This window comes from Terrapene carolina, unplaced genomic scaffold (assembly GCF_002925995.2).
Source record: "Terrapene carolina triunguis isolate 2854851 unplaced genomic scaffold, T_m_triunguis-2.0 Scaffold62, whole genome shotgun sequence".
Classification (NCBI taxonomy): Eukaryota; Metazoa; Chordata; order Testudines; family Emydidae; genus Terrapene; species Terrapene triunguis.
The window spans coordinates 11,670,498-11,691,236 of NW_020664413.1; the positions used below are offsets into that span (position 1 = coordinate 11,670,498).

Below are 20,739 nucleotides of genomic sequence, written 5' to 3' on the forward strand. Positions count from 1 at the left end.
ATAATCTGGATTGCAGTCCTGAGAGGACTGCAGGGGAGAAGGGATAGCTCAGTGGTTTGAGCATTGGCCTGCTAAACCCAGGGTTGTGAGTTTAATCCTTGAGGGGGGCATTTGGGGATTTAGTTGGGGATTGGTCCTGCTTTGAGCAGGGGGATGGACTAGATGACCTCCTGAGGTCCCTTTCAACCCTGATATTCTATAACCTAGAGTATTATACAATAGTTGTCCATTACTGAACACACAGAATAATAATACTGCAGACTTATGAACCACTGGTGTTCTACTGTAGTACTTCAACGACAGGAAGGCCCTTAGTTAACTAACTATTGGTGGTATCAGTTAAGGAATAGACATGAAAACTGACCAAATTACTGCAGATTAAGGTTTAGGTCAAATTTGAGATCTTATTGAAAAATGAAGACAGTCACATTTCAATATGACAGGACCTCCAACTCTTTGCGGTCTAGGAAGATTTCATATATTCAGAATCCCCAAATTTGAATAGATTGCCCTTGAATCGCTAGCAGGTGAAGTGGTCAGTTTAAGCAAAATTGATAGGATTCTGTCAATGTTTAATCAGCACAGTTTAATTGTAGGCATTACTGCTATTTAGCATTACGTATAGTGTAGAGGAATGGGGGCAATAAAGCTGAAGTTAAGCTGCCAGATCCAATAGACCCTATGTGACTAATTTGGAGTTGCTCTGTAATACTTTATGAATACAGTATATTGACCTGGTTACTGGGCTGTTAATAGTATGAATATTTTGGTTTAATAGGAGGCTGTGGGGAATCGCAAGCCGAAGAGAAAGAATGGCTCAAGATAAGCAACTTCTCAGCAAACACTTGAGAGTTAAGAGACAATCCCAGGACAGGAAAAGGCTGGGAACACAGCAGGTCAAAAGAACTCTGGCTGGTTTAAAAAGGAATGCTCTCTCAGAAAGGGGAGTAGTTCCGGGGAAGCAGACAAACACACAGACACCCCACTGCTTATAGAGTATTTATTTACAATCCTTTTTCTCTAAATCAGTGGTCCCCAAACTTTTCACAGTCTGTCCCACCTTACCCCTGCCCGCCCAAGCCAGGAGTGGGGCCCCGGCCTGGGGTGGGGGCACAGACAGGGGAAAAGGAACTGAGGCTGGGACTGGGACCATGACCAAGAGCGGAGCCACAGCCAGAGGCCGAGGCTGGGGCTGGGAGTGGAGCCGCAACTGAGAGCCATGGCTGTGGCAGAGGTGGGTGGCACGCCCTCCCCATGCAGGCTAGCCCAGGCCCCACCACCCTGAACATTCCTTTGTGCCCCCCTCTGGGGGGCATGGTCCACAGTTTGGGGACCACTGCTCTAAATTCTTTGTTCCTACTGCTAAAGCAAAAAATACTTTGATTTAAGGAGGATGTACCACTGGTCACAGCCTCCCAAAGGGAAGAATGGCACAACAGATACCCCTGCAGGTTTGGCTGAATTTGGGTACGAATGGTTAATACACAGTGTACTACAGCCCAGCGCCCAATCTAAGAGTGGGAGAACTGTAAAACTATTCTGAAATAGGTGAAGGCATGAGGCCTGACACCTGAGGGAGTGCACCCAGAGAAACCACTAATGGAGGCAAAGATGCAGGTAGCCCTGTAATTGACATCCTAAAGCTGACACCCCCTCCCCCGTTTGGTTGGGGGTGTGTGTGTGTGATATATATTTAACACAAAAAAGCATAATGCCACAAATGAAACAACTCTACAACAAATGAAACTAATGTTTGAGTGTGAAGGGAAAGAACATTTCTGCAAATGAAACAACTCTGACTTTCAAGAGGCTGACAGCCAGAATATATTCTTGCAAAAATGAAAGGACACTGTCAAGTTAACAAACCAAGAGGATTCAGAGATTTAAAAATATACCTGTCATTAAAAGGTGGGAGCCCATCTGCATATCTTGCTGTCAAAGGATTTCCATCATCATTGTGATAAAATGCAAACAGCCCAGCAGAGAAACCCTTCAAAAAGGAAAATAAAAAGCATTTTTAGACAATACTAATCCATCTAGAATGCTAAAAGCCATTAAGAGACCAATATACAACCCCCAATATATATATATTGAGAATATTATACCTGAAGGCAATTAGCACAGATGTTGAAAGATGCAAACTAAGTGCATTCCTTTTTATATAAACTAGCTGGGAGAATGTAAGGAAATGACATGTTAAAATATCAAATCTTACCAGTGCATGAATAATTTCATGTTTCACTGTAGACAGCATGCCAATAAATTCCTGAGCTTGAGTAGAAATCATATTTGGACACAAATTAGCATATCCTGCTACTGGCCTGGAAGACAAACATTGCTTTGTTTTATAAATTGGATTTTGATTAAATGCTGGGCAACTTTAAAAAAAAAAAAAACACATTAAATATGAAGGTAACAAATTAAACCTAAAAAACACTCATCTGATTTAATGCAAATAACTTTTCACCCTCTTTTGGGGATAAATCCTTCCATGTAATGTTTTTCCTAACTAGATAGATTACCAGCAATAGCACGGCGCACACACACACACACACACAGCATGCAAAAAGTGTGTAATTATTGGAGGTCAATAAGTTAACCTAATGGTTTTCAACCTTTATTTCATTTGCGGACCATTACAAGATTTCGAATGAAGGTGTGGACACCTTTGGAAATCAGACAGTCTGTGGGCTCACAGGGGTCCATGGACCACAGGTTGAAAACCACTGAGTTAACTCATTAAATAAAAGAATTCCAATCTAGCAGCAGATACTGCACAACTGAAGCTCAGGGTCAGTCAGTCAGTTTCCATTACAAACCTTCTGTTTTATAGCCATAATAAGAGACAGAGAAAACAGACAACCAGTTATCTCTTAAAACCTCAAATGGAGGGTAAGGAGTATTATTTCAGCTCCTTTACTTGACCACCCAAAATAAATCACCCCCCGCACACACACTATTTAAAAATAAAATTAAAAATTAGGTCAAGCTATTGCTTTATACAGTACTGCAGAACTATGTCCCACAAGGCCAGTATTTGTTCTTAAAAACTGACTTGTTGCAGCAGAAACATAGACCTCTCTTCTACCACCCCTGGGAGCTCTAGGGCATTGGTTTTCAAACTTTATGTATTGGTGACCCCTTTCCCACATCAAGCCTCAGAGTGTGACCCCCTTTATAAATTAAAAATGGGGGGGGTAATTTAATTTAATGGGGGCTCTGGGCTGTCAGCCCCATGGAGCTGACAGCTCACAGCCCCCTGTAACCACCTTGCGACCCCCTGAGGGTTCACGACCCCCCAGATTGAGAACCCCTGATCTATTTTAAAATAAAGAGATTTTCATTCTGCTTAAGCTTGTAAAACTTCAGGCAGAAGCAGAGGGATGGGAGCTAGTTGTCTGCATGAAAATTTAAGACGAAGTGCATCACTGAAATAGGGTGACCAGACAGCAAGTGTGAAAAATCGGGACAGGGGGTGGGAGGTAATAGGCTTCTATATAAGAAAAAGCCTCAAATATCGGGACTGTCCCTATAAAATCGGGACATCTGGTCTCCTTACACTGAGGTCAACTTCCATGAGGCTCCACATAGATGATAATGGATACAATTGCAAGATCAAGGTGCACATAATCTGCAGATAAGGGGCCAAATCCTACTCCCATTTAAATTAGCAGAAGTTTTGCCATTTACTTCACTGGAAGCTTTATACGGTATGCGTATTAAGGAAAGAAGTTTAGCTTTGACTTGGTATGCCGCAGCTTCTCTGGATTTCGTGTAGTTTGATTTGTGTGTGCGCACGTGCACATTAATAAGAAAGTTTAGTTTATTTTAATAAATATTGAAAATATTTCTGTTAGCATAATTTGTACTTGACAAATAATATTTAAGCAAAATATTGCTTTGCAAAATCTCAAAGTATACTGTGTCAAGGAGAGACATGAGAATGAATGTTTTGGTTCTTAACATGTAACCTGTCTGCACTACCATGTTCCACTATAGTGGAGTCATAGAGTTTAAGGCCAGAAGAGACCACTGGGTCATCTAGTCCAGTGGTTCTCAACCAAGGGTACATACACCCCTGGGGGTACACAGAGGTCTTCCAGGGGGTACATCGACTCATCTAGATATTTGCTTATTTTTACAACAGGCTACATAAAAAGCACCAGCGAAGTCAGTACAAACTAAAATTTCATACAGACAATGACTTGTTTATACTGCTCTATACAATATTTATATTCCAATTGATTTATTTTACAACTATGTGTTAAAATTAGAAAGTTCAGTAATAGTGTGCTGTGACACTTGTCTTTTTATGTCTGATTTTGTAAGCAAGTAGATTTTAAGTGAGGTGTGATTCGGGGGGGAAACAAGACAAATCAGACTCCTGAAAGGGGTAAAGTAGTCTGGAAAGGTTGAGAGCCACTGATCTAGTCTGAACTTCTCTATAATAAAGGCCACCAACATCATCCAGCACTCACACGCTAAACCCAACAACCAAAATTAGACCTAAGTATTACAAGTCACAGGAGACTGGACTGTTGTGTGCTATAGGCAGAGAATAAGAGGGACAGAGGTGAATCAATGCCTGAGGTCCCTGCAATGGCAGGGAACGGATTAAAAAGGATATACACTCAGATAACCCCACAAGTGACCCGCACCCCTGCTGCAAAGGAAATTGCTAACCCCTGAGGTCACTGACAATCTTACCTGAGGGAAAATTCCTTCCCAAACCTACATATTGTGATCAGTTAGACCATAAGCACAAGAGCAAGAATCAGCCAGCTGAACACCTGAGAGAGAGAGAATGCTCAGAGCTACATTGGGGCACCAGCCCACCACATCCAGTGTCCCATCTCTGATGCTTCAGTGCAAAAACCCAGAATACCTAGGGGAGTCCCTTCTAGACTCGTGCAGGTGACCAGCTAAAATCACGAAGCATGAAATTTTAGGAACATAAGACGTAAACCAACAACCCATTACACTCAGCAGAACAGACATATCTAGTGAGTTCAGCATAAATGAATGCAAAGACCTGAAAAAATTACTACTCAGTAAAAATTAGCCTGGAATGAATTTTTACCTGTCCATTTCTGCTTCCAGTTGGCAGTAGGCTGCATATGCAATAATATTTTCCTGACCACATCTTTCAGTAGTTAGAGCACTGACATAAAGTACAAAATCGGCATCTCGAACTCCTTCTTGGTCTGGTAAGCCAGCAGGTCCACACCCGTTTTGACTACATACCCTACATTGCTATGATAATGCAATTAAAATGGGAAATATGAAATAATTAGCCTAAATAATTTAAATTCTTAGAAATGTAGTATGCCAATCTTAAAGCCATTCACAAATATTTGTTCTTTTAAGCCAAGTAAAGATTAGAATCCCTGCTGTGGACTGGGTGAATACACTAGGGCCAAAGTTTTAAAAAGTGATTAGTGATTTTGATTCCTCAGTTTGAGTGGTGCCCAATACGAAGTGTACTAAAAAGGCGGTGATCAGCCCTTTCAGAGTCAGACCTTTTTATGGTGTCTCCAACTTGGACATCCAAAAACCGAGACACACTTATCTCTAGAAGTTCTGACTGTATTTTATATAAGTGTGTCCCTTGATTCATTTTAATGAAATTTCATTTAAAAATAAACTGAGTAAAAGTGCTACACAATATGTTTGAAAAATGGTATCAAGTGTGTAAAGCTACAATGATCAGTACAAGTAAGAGAAGTGCTAATCATGTATTTTAGTATGAATCGAAACAGCCAAGTGAGAAAATATATTGTGTCAACATGACTTCAATAGAAGATTTGGATGAGTAAGAACTTCAAAACTGGACCCTATGATGGCACATTAATTCTAGAAAATTGGACACACTGAATAAGGAGTATTATAAATTGGCTTTAGAACTCTGGTAATATCTGGGGCTTAATATTCAACAATGTCCTTTCTGAATCTATTTTCCTTAGTATTCGTAAAATTTCTATCGCATAATTTTGACACGCTCCACAATGCAATTACAGCTATTTTTGTAAGGATTAATTCACTTGACTTTTGGCCCTATAATATAATCAGAGAAACTCTGCTATTGCCTCAGATTGTATTGTGTTTTATTGCTCAAATCTGATCACCTCCCACAAGTAAAAGCTACATATAAAAGGTCAAACATATTAATATTAACTTTAATTAGTAATCTTCACAAACCATAAAACTTAGACTGCTAAGTAGATGTCACTTGGTTTGAACTACCTGTAAGTGTTCCTCAGGAACTATAACTGGGCCACATCTTGTGTGTTCTGCACAGGCTCGTTGGCAGTATCTATGAGGGTCACCTTGCTTCCTTAAATACTCGTTTGTTGCGCATTGCCTTCAATTAATTTAGATTACAGTCAAAATTTTATAAGTGAAAAGGCAAGCTGTAAAATAATTCATGGCAGCTAAAGATACTGAAATAAACAGGTGGTACAATATTACTGTGTAAGGCATTAGTATAAGAAATATTACTTGCAAGAGGTTACTATTACACTAGTGGAAAAACAAGACATTGTTCCACATTTATATTTAAGTTCACTCAAACTATTTTAAATATCAACATAGCAAACAATAGTAAACAAACTTCACTCACCTGCTTAGTGAAATAGTACCTGTTGGTTTGCGAACTTGAAAAGTCTTTTCCAAATAAGAAATAGCTTGTGGGAAAAGTTTGTTCTAAATTTAATGAAAACAAAAATACATACAATGGATTCCTTATTGCAATACAAGTACAAATGCATCCTAGGAGCACTAACTCTCACATTACAGGGCATTTGCTAAACATGAAGGCACAGCAGAAGAATGGATGGCATGACATGAAGACTTGCTGAAGTCATAAGTGCAGCTAAGCCACTGTATGGCACTGCAGTCTCAGCAATAATATTGACAGTAATATATAGTTACTCTGAAGGATCCCAAAGTGCTTTACAAACTATACACAAAGTGCCACTGGAAACCAGACATTTTTGGAGTAAAAAATAGCAGATAACTGATGTACAGCACATTGTGGAATAGCTTTTGGGAGAGCAGAATGCCATACATACAAACCGAAAGGAGAAACAAGTAACATACCTTTATAAGGTGTTGTTTCTCAGGGAGCAAACTAGGAGGAAAAAAAAAAGGAAACATTCTGATATAGATAATATATTTTTACATTTCAAAACTGCAGAAAAATACCACTATACTTACTCTTCAACACTTCTGTCATATATAGTCTTAATTCTCAGGTTTTGATCAACATTTCTCTTGAGAACATGATTTTCCTTAAGATAAACTTTGTAGACAACCTGGTAAAAACAGGAACAGAGAACTTGATTTGACAAGTTATTTTTACTGACAGGTATTTACAAATTCTGAATGCCTCCATATTGAAAGGCTCTTGATTTAAAATAAAATAATAATAATAAATAATAATTCTCCCCCTCCTAATCAGAGATCACTCAGTACTCTGGACATCATCCCAAAAGTCAACATATTTACTTCCACATACACACACCCCTTATCTCCTCTTACTTGTATTAGTTATATATTGACTAAAATAGTCTGAATTTTTAAAAGACAGCTACAGAAGTGGCTAAATTTATAATTTTGACTACAGCAGAAGCCCTGACTGTCTATTTACATTTACTCTCTTGAATTTCTGATGCAAGTTCCAGGAAGCTGCCTCAAATGTCTTCAGCAAGGATCAGACCTAGAAGTAACAGGATTATGACCAAAGCATTTAAACCTGGAATATCATATCAAATAAGCAATTTTCTTTGCAACTGATTGTTTTGGAATGATCTCATTATCTGCCATCTGTTTGCTTTAGTTTGAGGTTATTCTGCAGAGCTTCAGCAGAGCCATTTTTCAAAGCAGCTGGTTCTGGCATTACTGAGATACTGACACCTCTCACTGGAGCACCATTACATTCCAACATCCTTCCACCACCTGACTCCTAACATAGATACCTATAAAACCCACCCAGATACCATGGTAGCCTGGTCCCCACTTCTCCCACCCTTTGACCAATCCTCCTTACCCCATGCCCCCTTAGCCCATCTGAGACCAGGCTGCTCGGATACCCCCTGACCCCATCCCTTACCCCTTCCCCAACCATTACAGAGAGGGCACCACCCCACACCCACTCCCTACCCCATCCCTACCCTGTATGCAGAGGGCACCGCAAGCCCCGCTGGCACTCCATACCCCTCCCAACCCATTACACACAGGGCACCCCATGCTCCATCCCCACTCCTTGCCCCACCCAATATGCAGAGGGCACCCCATGCCCCGCCCATTACACACAGAGAGCACCCACACTACCCCGCCCCCGCCCCACGCGTTACGCAATCACCTCCCCTGGGCCGCCCCGCCCGCAGAGCTCGGGGACTCCTCACCTCTCCGCCGCTGGGAACGCGGTGGTGACAACTGGAGGAGGAGGAGGCGGCGGCGGTGGCGGGGGCCGGGCTACAACCCAACAGAAGCAGCGCAGCGGCGAGGGCGGAGAGCGGCGGCCGACTGTACGGCACCGGGCCCCGGCTGCGGGGCTCGACCGCCATCCTCCGCCGCGTCTCCATGGAGCGAGTGAGTGGCAGCACGTTTCGCCCTAAGCAGCCAACCGAGAGCAGGAGGAGGCGGGTTCCGTCCGAGAGAAGCGTCTGATTGGCTCTTAGGGACGACATCCAAGGGGCGGGGTAGAAGCAGGAGCAAATCGCTGCCCTAGGGGGCTGGGCTGGGTTCATTGAACTGCTCGGCTGGGCTGGGTAATCCAGGCTGAGGTGGGCGGGGCTGGGCGGGGCTGAGGTGGGTAGTCCAGGCTGAGGTGGGCGGGGCTGGGCGGGGCTGAGGTGGGTAGTCCAGGCTGAGGTGGGCGGGGCTAGGCTGGGCTGAGGTGGGTAGTCCAGGCTGAGGTGGGCGGGGCTAGGCTGGGCTGAGGTGGGTAGTCCAGGCTGAGGTGGGCGGGGCTAGGCTGGGCTGAGGTGGGTAGTCCAGGCAGTGTTCGGCTGAGTAGTCCGGGCGAGGGTTGCGAAATGTCTAATTGCACAAACCCAAACACTCTGGCCCGCCTCTCCCCCGAGGCCCCGCCCTTCCCCAAGGCCCCGCCCATGCCCTGCCCCTTCTTCAAGGCCCGGCTCCTGCTCATTTCATCCCCCTCTCTCCATCGTTGGCTCTCCCCCATTCTCACTCTCTTTCACCCTTCACCAGACTGCGGCATGAGGTTGGGGTCAGAGGACAGCAACGTGTCTGTGGTAAAAAAATGTTGAGGTCCATGGGGGTGCTCACCTTGGGCAGCTCCCCGCAAGCAGTTCCCTGTCCCTGCTGTTGCTGGCGGAGGCGCGGCCAGGCGCCAGGCAGCTCTGCAGGCATACTGCCTCTGTCCCCCCTCCCTGAGCGCTGACTCCGTGGCTCCCAGCCCATTGGCCAGGAACCGCGGCCAATGGGAGCTGCGGGGGCAGTAGGGTGCCAGACGGCGAATGTGAAAAATTGAGATGGGGTGGGGGATGGGGGTAATAGGCGCCTATATAAGAAAAAGACCCAAAAATCGGGACTATCCCTATAAAATCAGGACATCTGGTCACCCTAGGGGGCAGCAACTGCGGACGGGGCAGATCCGCCTGGCCACGCCTCTGCGTAGGAGCCAGAGGGGGGACATACTGCTGCTTCCGGGAACACCGCCCGGAGCGTGCACCCCTGGCCCCCTCCCATCCCCCAACCCTCTGCCCCAGTCCTGATCCCCCTCCCACCCTCCAAACCCGTCGATCCTAGCCTGGAGCACCCTCCTGCACCCCAAACCTCTCATCCCCAGTCCCACCCCAGAACTTGCACCCCCAGCTGGAGCCCTCACCCCCCTCAACCCCTTCTCCAGCCTGGAGTCCCCTCACGCACCCTGAATCCCTCATTTCTGGCCCCACCCGGAACCCACACCCCCAGCTCAGAGCCCATACCCCCTCCCAAACCCCAAACCCCTGCCTCAGCCCGGAGCCCCCTCCCGCCACTGTCCATCACTAAGTGCAGTCATTTTGTCAAGTGTCCATCGCGCAACATGGTGGTGCTGACCCCTGGTTGGGGTGCAGGAGGGAGTGTGGGCTCTGGGATGGGGGTTGGGGCTGAGGGGTTCCGAGTGTGGGAGGGGGCTCTTGGCTGAGCCTGGGGCAGGGGGTTGGAGTTGGGGTGTGGGAGGGGGTTTGGGGTTCAGGCTCTGGGAGGGAGTTTGGATGCGGGAAGGGCTCAGGGCTGGGGCAGAGGCTGGGGTGCAGAAGGGGGTATGGGCTTCAGAAAGGAGTTTGGGTGCAGGAGGGGGCTCAGGTCTGGGGCAGGGGATTGGAATGCAGGAACAGATTCGGGGTGCAGGCTCTGGGAGGGAGTTTGGGTGTGGGAGGGTGCTCAGGGCTGGGGCAAGGGGTTGGGGTGCAGGAGGGGTTTTGGGTGCGGGTTCTGGGAGGGGGTTTGGGCTCCAGCTGGGCGGCTTCTGGAAGCAACCAGCATGTCCAGCTCCTAGGCTCAGGGACAGCCAGGCGGCTCTGTGAGCTGCCCCTGCCTAAACGCACCACCCCCGCAGCTCCCACTGGCCGTGGTTCCCAGCCAATGGGAACTCCCGAGTTGGTGCTTGGGGCGGGAGCAGCACGCAGAGACCTCCTGGCCGCCCCTGCACCTAGGAGCTAGAGCAGGGGTAGGCAACCTGCGGCACGCAAGCTGATTTTCAGTGGCACGCACACTGCCCGGGTACTGGCCACCGGTCTGGGGGGCTCTAAATTTAATTTAATTTTAAATGAAGCTTCTTAAACCTTTTAAAAACCTTATTTACTTTACATACAACAATAGTTTAGTTATATATTATAGACTTATAGAAAGAGACCTTCTAAAAACGTTATAATGTATTACTGGCACACGAAACCTTAAATTAGAGTGAATAAATGAAGTTTCGGCACACCACTTCTGAAAGGTTGCCAACCCCTGAGCTAGAGGGACGTGCCAGATGCCGCAGAACCAGAGTTGGTAGCCCCCCACTGCGCCACCCACCAGACTTTTAGGGGCCTAAAATCTCCCGGATTGGATTCAGTAGCCTCTGGGAGATCAAGACCCATTCTGGGAGACACCTGGCAAAATCCAGAAGAGTTGGCAACCCTAGTCAAGGCTGAGATGGGCTGTGCTGAGGTGGGTAGTCCAGGCTGAGATGGGCTCGTCTGGACTAGGGTAGGCAGTGCTGGGCTGGGCTGAGATAGGGTAGGCTGGGCTGGACTAGGGTAGTCCAGACTGAAATGGGCTGGGTAGTCCAGGGCTGAGATGGGTTAGGCAGTGCTGGGCTGAGGTGTGTAGTCCAGGCAGAGATGGGCTGGGCTGGGCTGACCTCTATTGAGCGATGCTGGGGAACGAGAATAGCGGGCAAGGCTGCTGGGGATTATTTTGGCTAATAGGGTGGTTGGCAAGGCCCCTGGTAAGCGAGCTGGACATCTCCACCAGCAGTTCTGTGGTCTGTGAGGTGGTGGAAATCAGGCCTTTTGTGCATTGTCTGGTATAGTTATCTCCTGCACAACCATGACCATTCCTTATTTTGACACTTGCTTTGCACACACAGAAGCACAGAAGCTTCAGAAGCACAGGCTTTTACCTAAGTGAACTAAGAAGTAGTTTTACTAGTGCAGCAGGCAGAGGAAAGGTAAGCATGCAGGGTGAACAGATTTAAATCAACTGTTTAAATCATGATTTAAATCAGCAGGCAGGACACCTTGATTTAAATAATCAATGTAAGGTTGATTCTCTTTGTTTGGTAAGCATTAAAACATGTTGATTTGCAACTAAATATAGCCTTTACACTAAATTTGTTAACCAAGAGGATTCATTACATTTATAAACATTTAGTTAAGCCATTTTATAGCTTAACTTACATGTATTCCAGTACTACTTTAGGCCTTGCTGCAGGCCTAGGCGTAACTGACAGTGTGAACCAAAGGTTGTGAACCAGAATAGGCCTGGCCTAGGCAAAATAACAACATACTAGTTATTAGCTAATACCAAGTAAGCACATTCCTGACTTGAGAGGATGGTACAGGAACATCTAGAGGTCTCAAGTAACTGCATAAACACATTTCTAGGCGAAGGTACAGGAACACACTGACCCCAAGTAAGATAAAGATGGGATGACAGAATAATGGATGGGGATGTTTCATTCAAACTAGCAGGTACAAGGATAAGGGTGGTAACTAACCACGCAGAAGTGTAATATGCAACTTGTTTCTATCAATGTATAAAAGGGGAAGTCATAGGAGGAGCACTTTTGTCCAGTCTAAGGCCTGGTCTACACTACGACTTTAATTCGGATTTAGCTGCGTTAATCCGAATTAACCCTTCACCCGTCCACACTACAGAGCCAGTTAATTCGAATTAAAGGGCACTTAAAATCGATTTCTGTACTCCACCTCGACGAGCGGAGTAGCGCCTAAATCGATTTTGTTAATTCGAATTAGGGTTAGTGTGGCCGCACACCACCGAATTACTGTGGTTAAAGTAATGGGGTAGTGTGGCCGCACACCACCGAATTAATGTGGTTAAAAACCGAATTAATGTGCTTAGTGTGGCCGCGCACAATCGAATTTATACAACCTGTTTCCCAAATTCGAATTATCTAAATTCGGATTAATCCTGTAGTGTAGACATACCCTAGGAGACAGCAGAGACTCCCACTGCTGAGCTAGTCCATTGTCCCGGGCGTACATGTGTTAGTGTACCCGTAGCGCCTATGGGGCACTAGGACTGGGCTTCATCGACAATAAACCTGGCTGAGCACCTTTGCCACTGAACCAAGCCTGTGGTCTTTCTTATGAGTAACATCAATGTCTGAAGAATTAACATTCTGCACTGTCTGCTAGTGCAACGCAGCTGACATCGGAGCTCCAAGAACAGTAACAAAGATGCAGCAGCAACAACATTCTTCAGCACTTAACAACAGTTAGAAAATGGTGAATGATGCAATTCGTATTTACTAGACGATGATTAATTTTTTTACTTAAGATTTGTGTCAAGTTCTATTTGGGTGGAAATTCAACTCAAATGCGCAAAAACAGCATTTTATTTTTGTAAATTAAATAAATACCTTAAGTGTGCTGGATTGGATACATAAGAAAAAGTTTATCAAAACATAGTTTTCATTTAAAGCTGACTGATTTATTAAACAAAGAAATTAGTATTCGTAGTTAATTGAACTGATTGTTTCTGGTCATCATGGCCCTGGGGCAGTGAAGCCTTCCCCAAAGGGGGGGAGTGAGGGCCCCCGCCCCCTCATTGGCTCCATCCCTGCCCCACCTCTTCCCCCAGAAGCCAAAGTGGGGTGGGGACCCTGGGACCCTTAGGTTTACCAGGTGTCCAGTTTTCGACTGGAACACCCAGTCGAAAAGAGACCCTCGTGGCTCCAGTCAGCACAGCTGACCGGGGCGTTAAAAGTCCGGTCAGGGGTGCAGCAGGACTAAGACAGGTTCCCTGCCTGCCCTGGCTCCGTGTGGCTCCCAGAAGTGACTGCCATGTCCCTGCGGCCCCTAGGTGCAGGGGCAGCCAGGGCGGCTCCGCGTGCTGCCCCTGCCCTGAGCGCCAGCTCCGCAGCTCCCATTGGTTGGGAACCGCAGCCAATGGGAGGTGTGGGGGTGGCGCCTGCAGGCTGGTATAGTGAGCGGGGTCGCCTTGCTGCGGTTCCGTCTAGGAGCAGTAGGGAGATGCCCGCCACTTCCGGGAGCCGCCTGAGATAAGTGCTGCCTGGAGCGCGCACCCCCTCCCCCAGCCCTGAGCCCCCTACTGCACCCGACCCCCCTTCTGCACCCAAGGCCCCCAGCCCGGAGCCCCCTCCCGTACCCTGAACCCCTTATTTCTAGCCCCACCCTTGAGCCCACACCCCCTGCTGGAGCCCTCACCCCCTCCTGCACTCCAACCTCCTGCCCCAGACCAGAGCCTCCTCCCACACTCCAACCCCTCGGCCCAACCCCACAGCTCAGAGCCCCCCCCCCCCCCCCCAAGCCCTCATCCCCGGCCCCACCACAGAGCCCGCACCGCTAGCCGGAGCCCCCACCCCCTCCCACATCCCACCCCCCTGCCCCAGCCTGGTGAAAATGAGCGAGTGAGCGAGGGTGGGAGAGAGTGAGTAATGGAGGGAGGGGGGTGGAGTGAGCAGGGGGCAGGGCCTCGGGGAAGGGGCAGGGCAGTGGCCGGGACAAGGGTGTTTAGTTTTCTGAAATCAGAAAGTTGGCAACCTTAGGGCCCCTCCACCTGCCTGAGCTGAGGGAGCCCCCAAGAACAGCCTCCGACCTGTGTCCCTGCCCCCCTGGACCGTTGCCTATGGCAAGTGGGGAGTCCATGGCTCCCCACAGCTGCTTGCGTGACTCTTACCCCAGCCCAGTTCCGGCCAGCGGATGGGGCCTCGGAGCAGCAGCTCAGCCATGGTGAGAGCCTCCTGGGCAGCTGTGGGGAGCCATGGACCCTCCACCTGCCCAGGGCGGGAGGCCCGGGGGCTGCTCTTGAGCCCCCCCACCCTGGGCAGGTGGAGCATCCGTGACTGCCCACAGCTGCCTGGCAGGGGGTGGGGTCTCCGGGGGAAGAGGAGGGGCAGGGGGTGGGGTCCATGGCAAAAACTGGACAGGCCAGTCCCATCCACTTTCAAAAAGTGGGAGGGCCACAGTCCCCTTCTCTCTCCCCCCCCCCCCATTCCAGCACCCCTGCTTCCATTTCCATGAAGGAGTAACAGCCTGAGGGGCTGTGCACAAGAAATGTGCCAGAGAGGTCAAGGGAGGAAACGGTGCTGCAGCCTGTTGAGACCCAGGGAAGCGTAAAACACCTGGGATCCAGAGACTGGGATTCCCCCAGCGATCTGGAGGGCAGCCAATACGGGTCTTTTCCTTGTTTGAAAAGTGCCAGGTACACATTGCTCTATAAACAATAAAAGATTATTTGACTGTGTTAGAAAAGAGGGAGACTCTGAACCAGATGGTCCCCTCATGCTGCTCCTTCTTACCATTGTGGGGTGGGGTTGTTCTGGTGGCTTTGCTGCAATTAATTCATCACCTGAGTAAATCTCTGGTGTATCTGCAGTGGTTCTCTAGCAATCTTAAGGTGCAATGTGGTATTTTAACTGTTTCTCAAAGGACCAGTACAATAGGGCATCATCAAATCCCTAGTGTAGTGCCATGGAAACATTTACCATGGTCGCTGGGAAGCATTATTCACTTTGATGGAGAGTTTCTGCAACAGAGCAGAAGGGAACACCAAGTGGCAAAGAAGAGAGCCTGTAGTTTAAACTGTCCTAATCTCTTCAAAGGTCAAACAGTCAATGGCCCAACATATCAGTCAATCCCTGCTCAGCAAAACATTTAAGCTTCTACTAAGTGAATCACTGAATTAGGGCCTACATGCATAGTGCTGTCAAATACACAAAATGAACAAACTGAATAAAGAATCCATTTTTTCTCTAAACTCTTTCAGTAATAGTGATCCTATGTATAACTTGAATCATAGCAGACAAAAATGTTCAAAGTTCCATTTTAATTGATTGTGTCTCTAGTAGCTGAGAAACTAATGATCCTATAATACACCATTAACTACTCAGAATAATTAACAGCTTTATTGAAGACACCAGAAATAGGACCCTGTGGTACGAGTGGCAGCATAAGAAGTTAATATCACTGTCGTCATGAATGTAGCTAATTTTCAGAAGTACAAATATTCTAAAACTGGCTTTATGAAGCTTAGCAAAGTAGTTTATCAATAGATGGTTCTTCGATCGTTTTCTAGAATTCAGTAATTTAACACATGCCCAGAGGTTACCATCTATACAAGGTTATAATTCTACAGAAAAAGGGCTTTTTATGCCACTAGACTGTGCAGAAAGAATGCCAGCCCTCTCTATATGATGATTATCTTGAATATTCCAAAAGGACTGATTTTGTACTTGAGTGTTTTGATTCTGCAGGATGCTGAATGAAGTGCAAAAGCACCAGCAGTCAGCAAGGCACCTGGGAAGAAAGGCATCTGGATAACATGTGCAGAACACCCATATAGACGTGAGCCCTAGTGTGTAGGAGGTGAAGAGGTTGGGGCAAAGGTGATTTACTGAATGTAAATTATGTGCTTTGTGGCTATGTTTTGGGGTTTTCCTTGAACCCCTAAGCTAACCAGAAGCAGTAGTTAGCTGAGAGTGATTAATATGTATACTTGGAAAAAACAGAGACTAAGGGCTCCTCCCCTTGTGGCATACACGTCTGAGGGTTTGAAAGAAACTCTCTTTCAGCTATTCAGTGCCTTAGATGTGTTCTGGGAACAGCGTCCTTACTGACGCACCAGCCTGCTACACTCAGTTTACTTTAGGATGTGGGCAACAAAAAATTGCATCCAACAGCCCTTCCTGCTATGAGCCCTATCTACCTAGCCTGAATGTGCTATTCTCACAGCCCTCAGCGACACCAAAATTATGAGCACTGTTAAGGTGCATGCTAAAATCTACTTAACTCTGTCTCTTTTCTTAATATTATATATTTACATTTAGGCAATTGGATATATAAATGGTCATTTGAGTCAATAAACCAAAATATAAAGAACTATAAGAAAGCCAATACTTTTCTCATTCTTCAAATTTCTGGTTACAAAATTATCCTTGCGATATTATTCACAAAATAAAGGCACCAAAAAAATCTCTTCCACTGTTATTAAAAAATAAATCTTATCTTCTAAAAGTAATAAGGTATTCTGGATAAGCTTGAATGTCATTAAATATGACAAACATTGATGGATGACCCATGTTATCAGTCACACTATCATACAGGTCAGTAGGATCTGCGATGTTTTTTGCTGGTGGAGTGATTAATCCTGCTTTTCCAGTGCAATATATTCCAGTGAGAACTCGAGCAAGGTACATGTATTTTCTGCCATTCACATCAGGGCTAGAGTATGTATCCTGAGCAGAATAACTGGCATCAGCAGCAAAATAGGTTCCTTTTCCAATTACTGCAGCTGTGATCAGAAAGACAAAGTTTTGAAAACTTTTAAAGAACGAGACTTTCATTCTTATGTAACCCCTAAAATGCGCAACCTTCTCTTCTACTATCAGTGAAAAAAGATCATTTGAAATTAAAATTAAGAGTTTGACAGCATCATTCCAGCCTCACTTGGAATAGGGCGTTGTACCAAAATATCAATCATAAGTTTACTGAGATGACACTTATCACTGAGCTAATCATGCAGACTTACTTTGCCTTTTCTTATGGTGAAGGAGGTTAAACTTTCTCCCTCTATTTGTCATTGTGCAGTTTTCTATCTAACACTTGGCAAACATTTAGAATTTTTTAATTATAATATTATATAATTGTAATTATAATATTCTAATTATACTTCACAGAGGGAGAGGAATCATGGTTCTTCATCTGGGACCTGTTTCTCTTTTCTGAAAGTGGGAGAAAGCTTCTAATGCAAATAGTCAAAAACATATGCAGGGAATTGAATCCTATTGCTAAAGACTTCATCCTTCCTTGCCCCGTCTGCTTTTTGCTGTTCATCACATCTGTTCATTGTGTCATGTATAATACTATCCCTGATCCTGCAACGTATGTATTCTGAGTAATCCAACTTAGTTCAATGCTTAAAGCTAAGTACAGGCGCAAGTCTTTGCAGAACCAGGGCCTCAGATAGTCTCTGCGCCAAATACAATGTCTTTGGGTGCTACAAACCAAAACAACTGTATGGATCATCTCTGATTTATATTTAACAGAGTTGTCCATGACACTAGTTAAAGAGGAAGAATGTATATATTAAATGTAACTCTTGTGAAAAGTGCCAGATTGAGTGGTGTCAATAGATAACAGCACAAGCAGCAGCGGAAGCTTTTCCCACACAGTTCAGCCAATTTGTCTCATATCTGATAAGGCGGCACCATTTTCTAGGCATAAAAGATAATTAGTTGTATCTCTATGGGAATTCACTTTGTGATATCTCATCTGAGAATGTCAACAAGGAAGCCAGGCAGTGACTGTTCTGATTAACAGTTTTTGTGAGCTAGGTAATACATTTCATAATATATATCAACTTTCAAAAAGGCCACCAAAGTTTTAAATGATTTTAGATTTGCGAAGTACGATGATCTCTCTGTGCTAGCCTGCAGCTGATACTGTGCACGGGCCAAGGAATTAACCACTTGACATTGATAAACTTCTCAGATCTTATTCACAATTTACAATTTTTAGACAATAAACCAGGTGCAGGCAAACTACAGCCCGGGGGCCACATCCGGCCCTTCAGATGTTTTAATTGGCCCTTGAGCTCCCGCCAGGGAATGAAGACCGTGGCTTATCCTGCTCCACACGGCTCCCAGAAGCAGCGGCGTGTCCCCCCTCCAGCTACTACACATGGGGCAGCCACGGGGCTTTGCATGCTGCCCCCCAAGCACCGCCTCCGCACCGCCCATTGGTCAGGAACTCTGGCCAATGGGAGCTGCAGGGGCGGTGCCTGCAAACGGGGCAGTGCGCAGAGCTGCCTGGCCGCACCTCCACGTAGGAGCCAGGGGGACGACATGCCGCTGCTTCTGGGAGCTGCTTGAGGTAAGAGCCACCCGGAGCCTGCACCTCTGACCCCATCCTGCACCCCTACCCCCTGCCCTAGCCCTGATCCCCCTCCTGCCCTCTGAGCCCCTCGGTCCCAGCCCAGAGCACCCTCCTGCACCCACAACCCCTCATCCCCAGCCCCACCCTAGAGCCTACACCCCCAGCTGGAGCCATCACTCCCGCCCTGCACCCCAACACCCTGCCCCAGTCTGGAGTAACCTCCCACGCCCTGAACTCCTCATTTCTGGCCCCACCCCAGAGCCCTCACCCCCTCCCACACCCCAACCCCCAATTTTGTGAGCATTCATGGCCCGCCATACAATTTCCATACCCAGATGTGGCCCTCCAGCCAAAAAGTTTGCCCACCCCTCCAATAAACAGTACAAATAAACTGAAAATAAAAGCCTGCAAATTAACCAATAATGAAAGCATGTTATCTGGCTAGACTTATAAACCCTCTAAAACATAAGAAAACCCTTTGTCTTAAGGAATGATCTGTCTGTCTGATAAGAATAAACAGCTGTATAATTAAGATATCAGCACAGGTATATCGGAACTCATTAGCTAGACATTTCAATAACTACTGAATGCAATAGCGCACTTCAGAGCCTGGACGGATGGTGACATCTGAACAATTCTCATATGCTCAAGGCACACACAGAAGGGTCTAATAGGACATCTAATACCTCCTTCCCTCCATACAGAATTATTCCCTATATTTACTAATTCTTTGTCTCTTTCTCTGACCTCATTCCTCACCGTGCGCTGTGCATATGACACCATGATCTCACACCATGTCTTACTCATCCATTCCCTGTTTAGGAAATTAACTTGCTTTGAATAATAATTTACCATTAATTCCAGCAAAACCACGATTAAACCCATTGTAATTAATTGTGCTCAGTGAGGAACTAGGTGTTCCGTGGAATAGGAGAGTCTCATTAATTGTGTTGCCATTCTTTTTGTCCAGCGACTGTTTTTTGATTTGGTAGGTCTGCCACAGGTAAGGATTTTGTACCCTTTCAATCTGCAAAGTCAGAAAATAAAACACATTATTGATAATGCCCAATATCTAGGATGACAGCAAAGCATTCAAAAAATAACAAATATAAATTAATTGGTTTTCAGATCACTCTGCCCCTGTGGTGTCTATTTAGAGTTGGGACACTGGAAATCCAAACATTACGGAATGTGAACCAATAAATAACCAGAATATGATTGCCTACAAAAAGTCTTTAGTTTGACCATTTCCTTTCAATCACTTGAGCTTTGCCTAACGTGCCAAGTATGTGGGGCAAACACTGGCATGTTCCCAGCAAAGTGATGAAGTTTTTAGAGGTATGCTGTTGTATTCTGCTATTGTCCTATCGCCAGCAGCAAAAGGGGCTTTTGAGTAAGATGCCCTCTGAACATCTGAACTCTTTGCTGATAATTCTCCCATTAAAGGGGAGAATTGTAGAGATACCATTATGCTTTTACAAGAACAAGCTTCTTTTCTAGATCCTAACTTGGGGGTTACAATCTACATTCAGGCAAAACTTACTGAAGTCAGTGGCCCGTTTCCTGGAACCAGCACATAGCTTGAAGGGGATCTCCCTGTGGGACTCACAGGGAAGGAATCTGTCCCCCAAGCTGTGGATTAACAAGGGAATTGCTCTATGACTGCTACTGTAGCCTCATGGCTGCAGAAGTGTGTGTGGCCAAGCAGCTCTCCACCTGCAGAAGGATCTGTGTAGAGTAGGTGCCATTCTCCTGGACCCAATGTTCCCCTTGCCTGCCTCCCACCATGTACAATGGGCTGCTGGGAGCTCCGTTTTCTACAGGTCAGAGTCCCACAATGCAGAGGTATGTGCACATCTCCTGCACAGGGTTCCTTAATCCGGATTCCTTTCAGCAATGAAAATGCACTGTAGATGAAGAAGCAGGATTTGGCCCAATGAGAGGTCTGCATAAGTAAGGACTTCAAGAGTCAATCATTTATTTGATGGAGATTAATCTGATTGTTTCTTAGAGACGGTTTACTATAATATTCACAGCAGATAGATTTTCATTTGATTTCCGATGGTGTGTGTGTTTGAGCCTATATTTCATATATAAATTACCTTCAATATCTCATCTCCTAATTTGGGGATACTGAACATGGACTACTTGAATGCCAAATCAC

General features: G+C 46.0%; 2 protein-coding genes across 2 annotated transcripts in view; both read right to left on the minus strand.

Annotated features, from left to right (window-relative positions):
• The window catches only part of LMLN (leishmanolysin like peptidase), a 30,449-nt gene extending 21,882 nt beyond the window's left edge, over positions 1-8,567 (minus strand). The window contains exons 1-8 of the mRNA XM_029910509.1: positions 8,406-8,567; positions 7,216-7,313; positions 7,099-7,129; positions 6,620-6,702; positions 6,244-6,361; positions 5,081-5,253; positions 2,216-2,321; positions 1,896-1,990 (exon numbers count right to left, since the gene is read on the minus strand). Coding sequence (XP_029766369.1) covers positions 1,896-1,990; positions 2,216-2,321; positions 5,081-5,253; positions 6,244-6,361; positions 6,620-6,702; positions 7,099-7,129; positions 7,216-7,313; positions 8,406-8,567 — 866 coding nt within the window. The remainder of the gene's footprint in view (positions 1-1,895; positions 1,991-2,215; positions 2,322-5,080; positions 5,254-6,243; positions 6,362-6,619; positions 6,703-7,098; positions 7,130-7,215; positions 7,314-8,405) is intronic.
• An 8,013-nt stretch (positions 8,568-16,580) lies between these two features.
• The window catches only part of LOC112117779 (protein mono-ADP-ribosyltransferase PARP14), a 33,360-nt gene continuing 29,201 nt past the window's right edge, over positions 16,581-20,739 (minus strand). The window contains exons 16-17 of the mRNA XM_024215848.3: positions 19,428-19,602; positions 16,581-16,992 (exon numbers count right to left, since the gene is read on the minus strand). Coding sequence (XP_024071616.2) covers positions 16,703-16,992; positions 19,428-19,602 — 465 coding nt within the window. The 3' untranslated portion in view covers positions 16,581-16,702. The remainder of the gene's footprint in view (positions 16,993-19,427; positions 19,603-20,739) is intronic.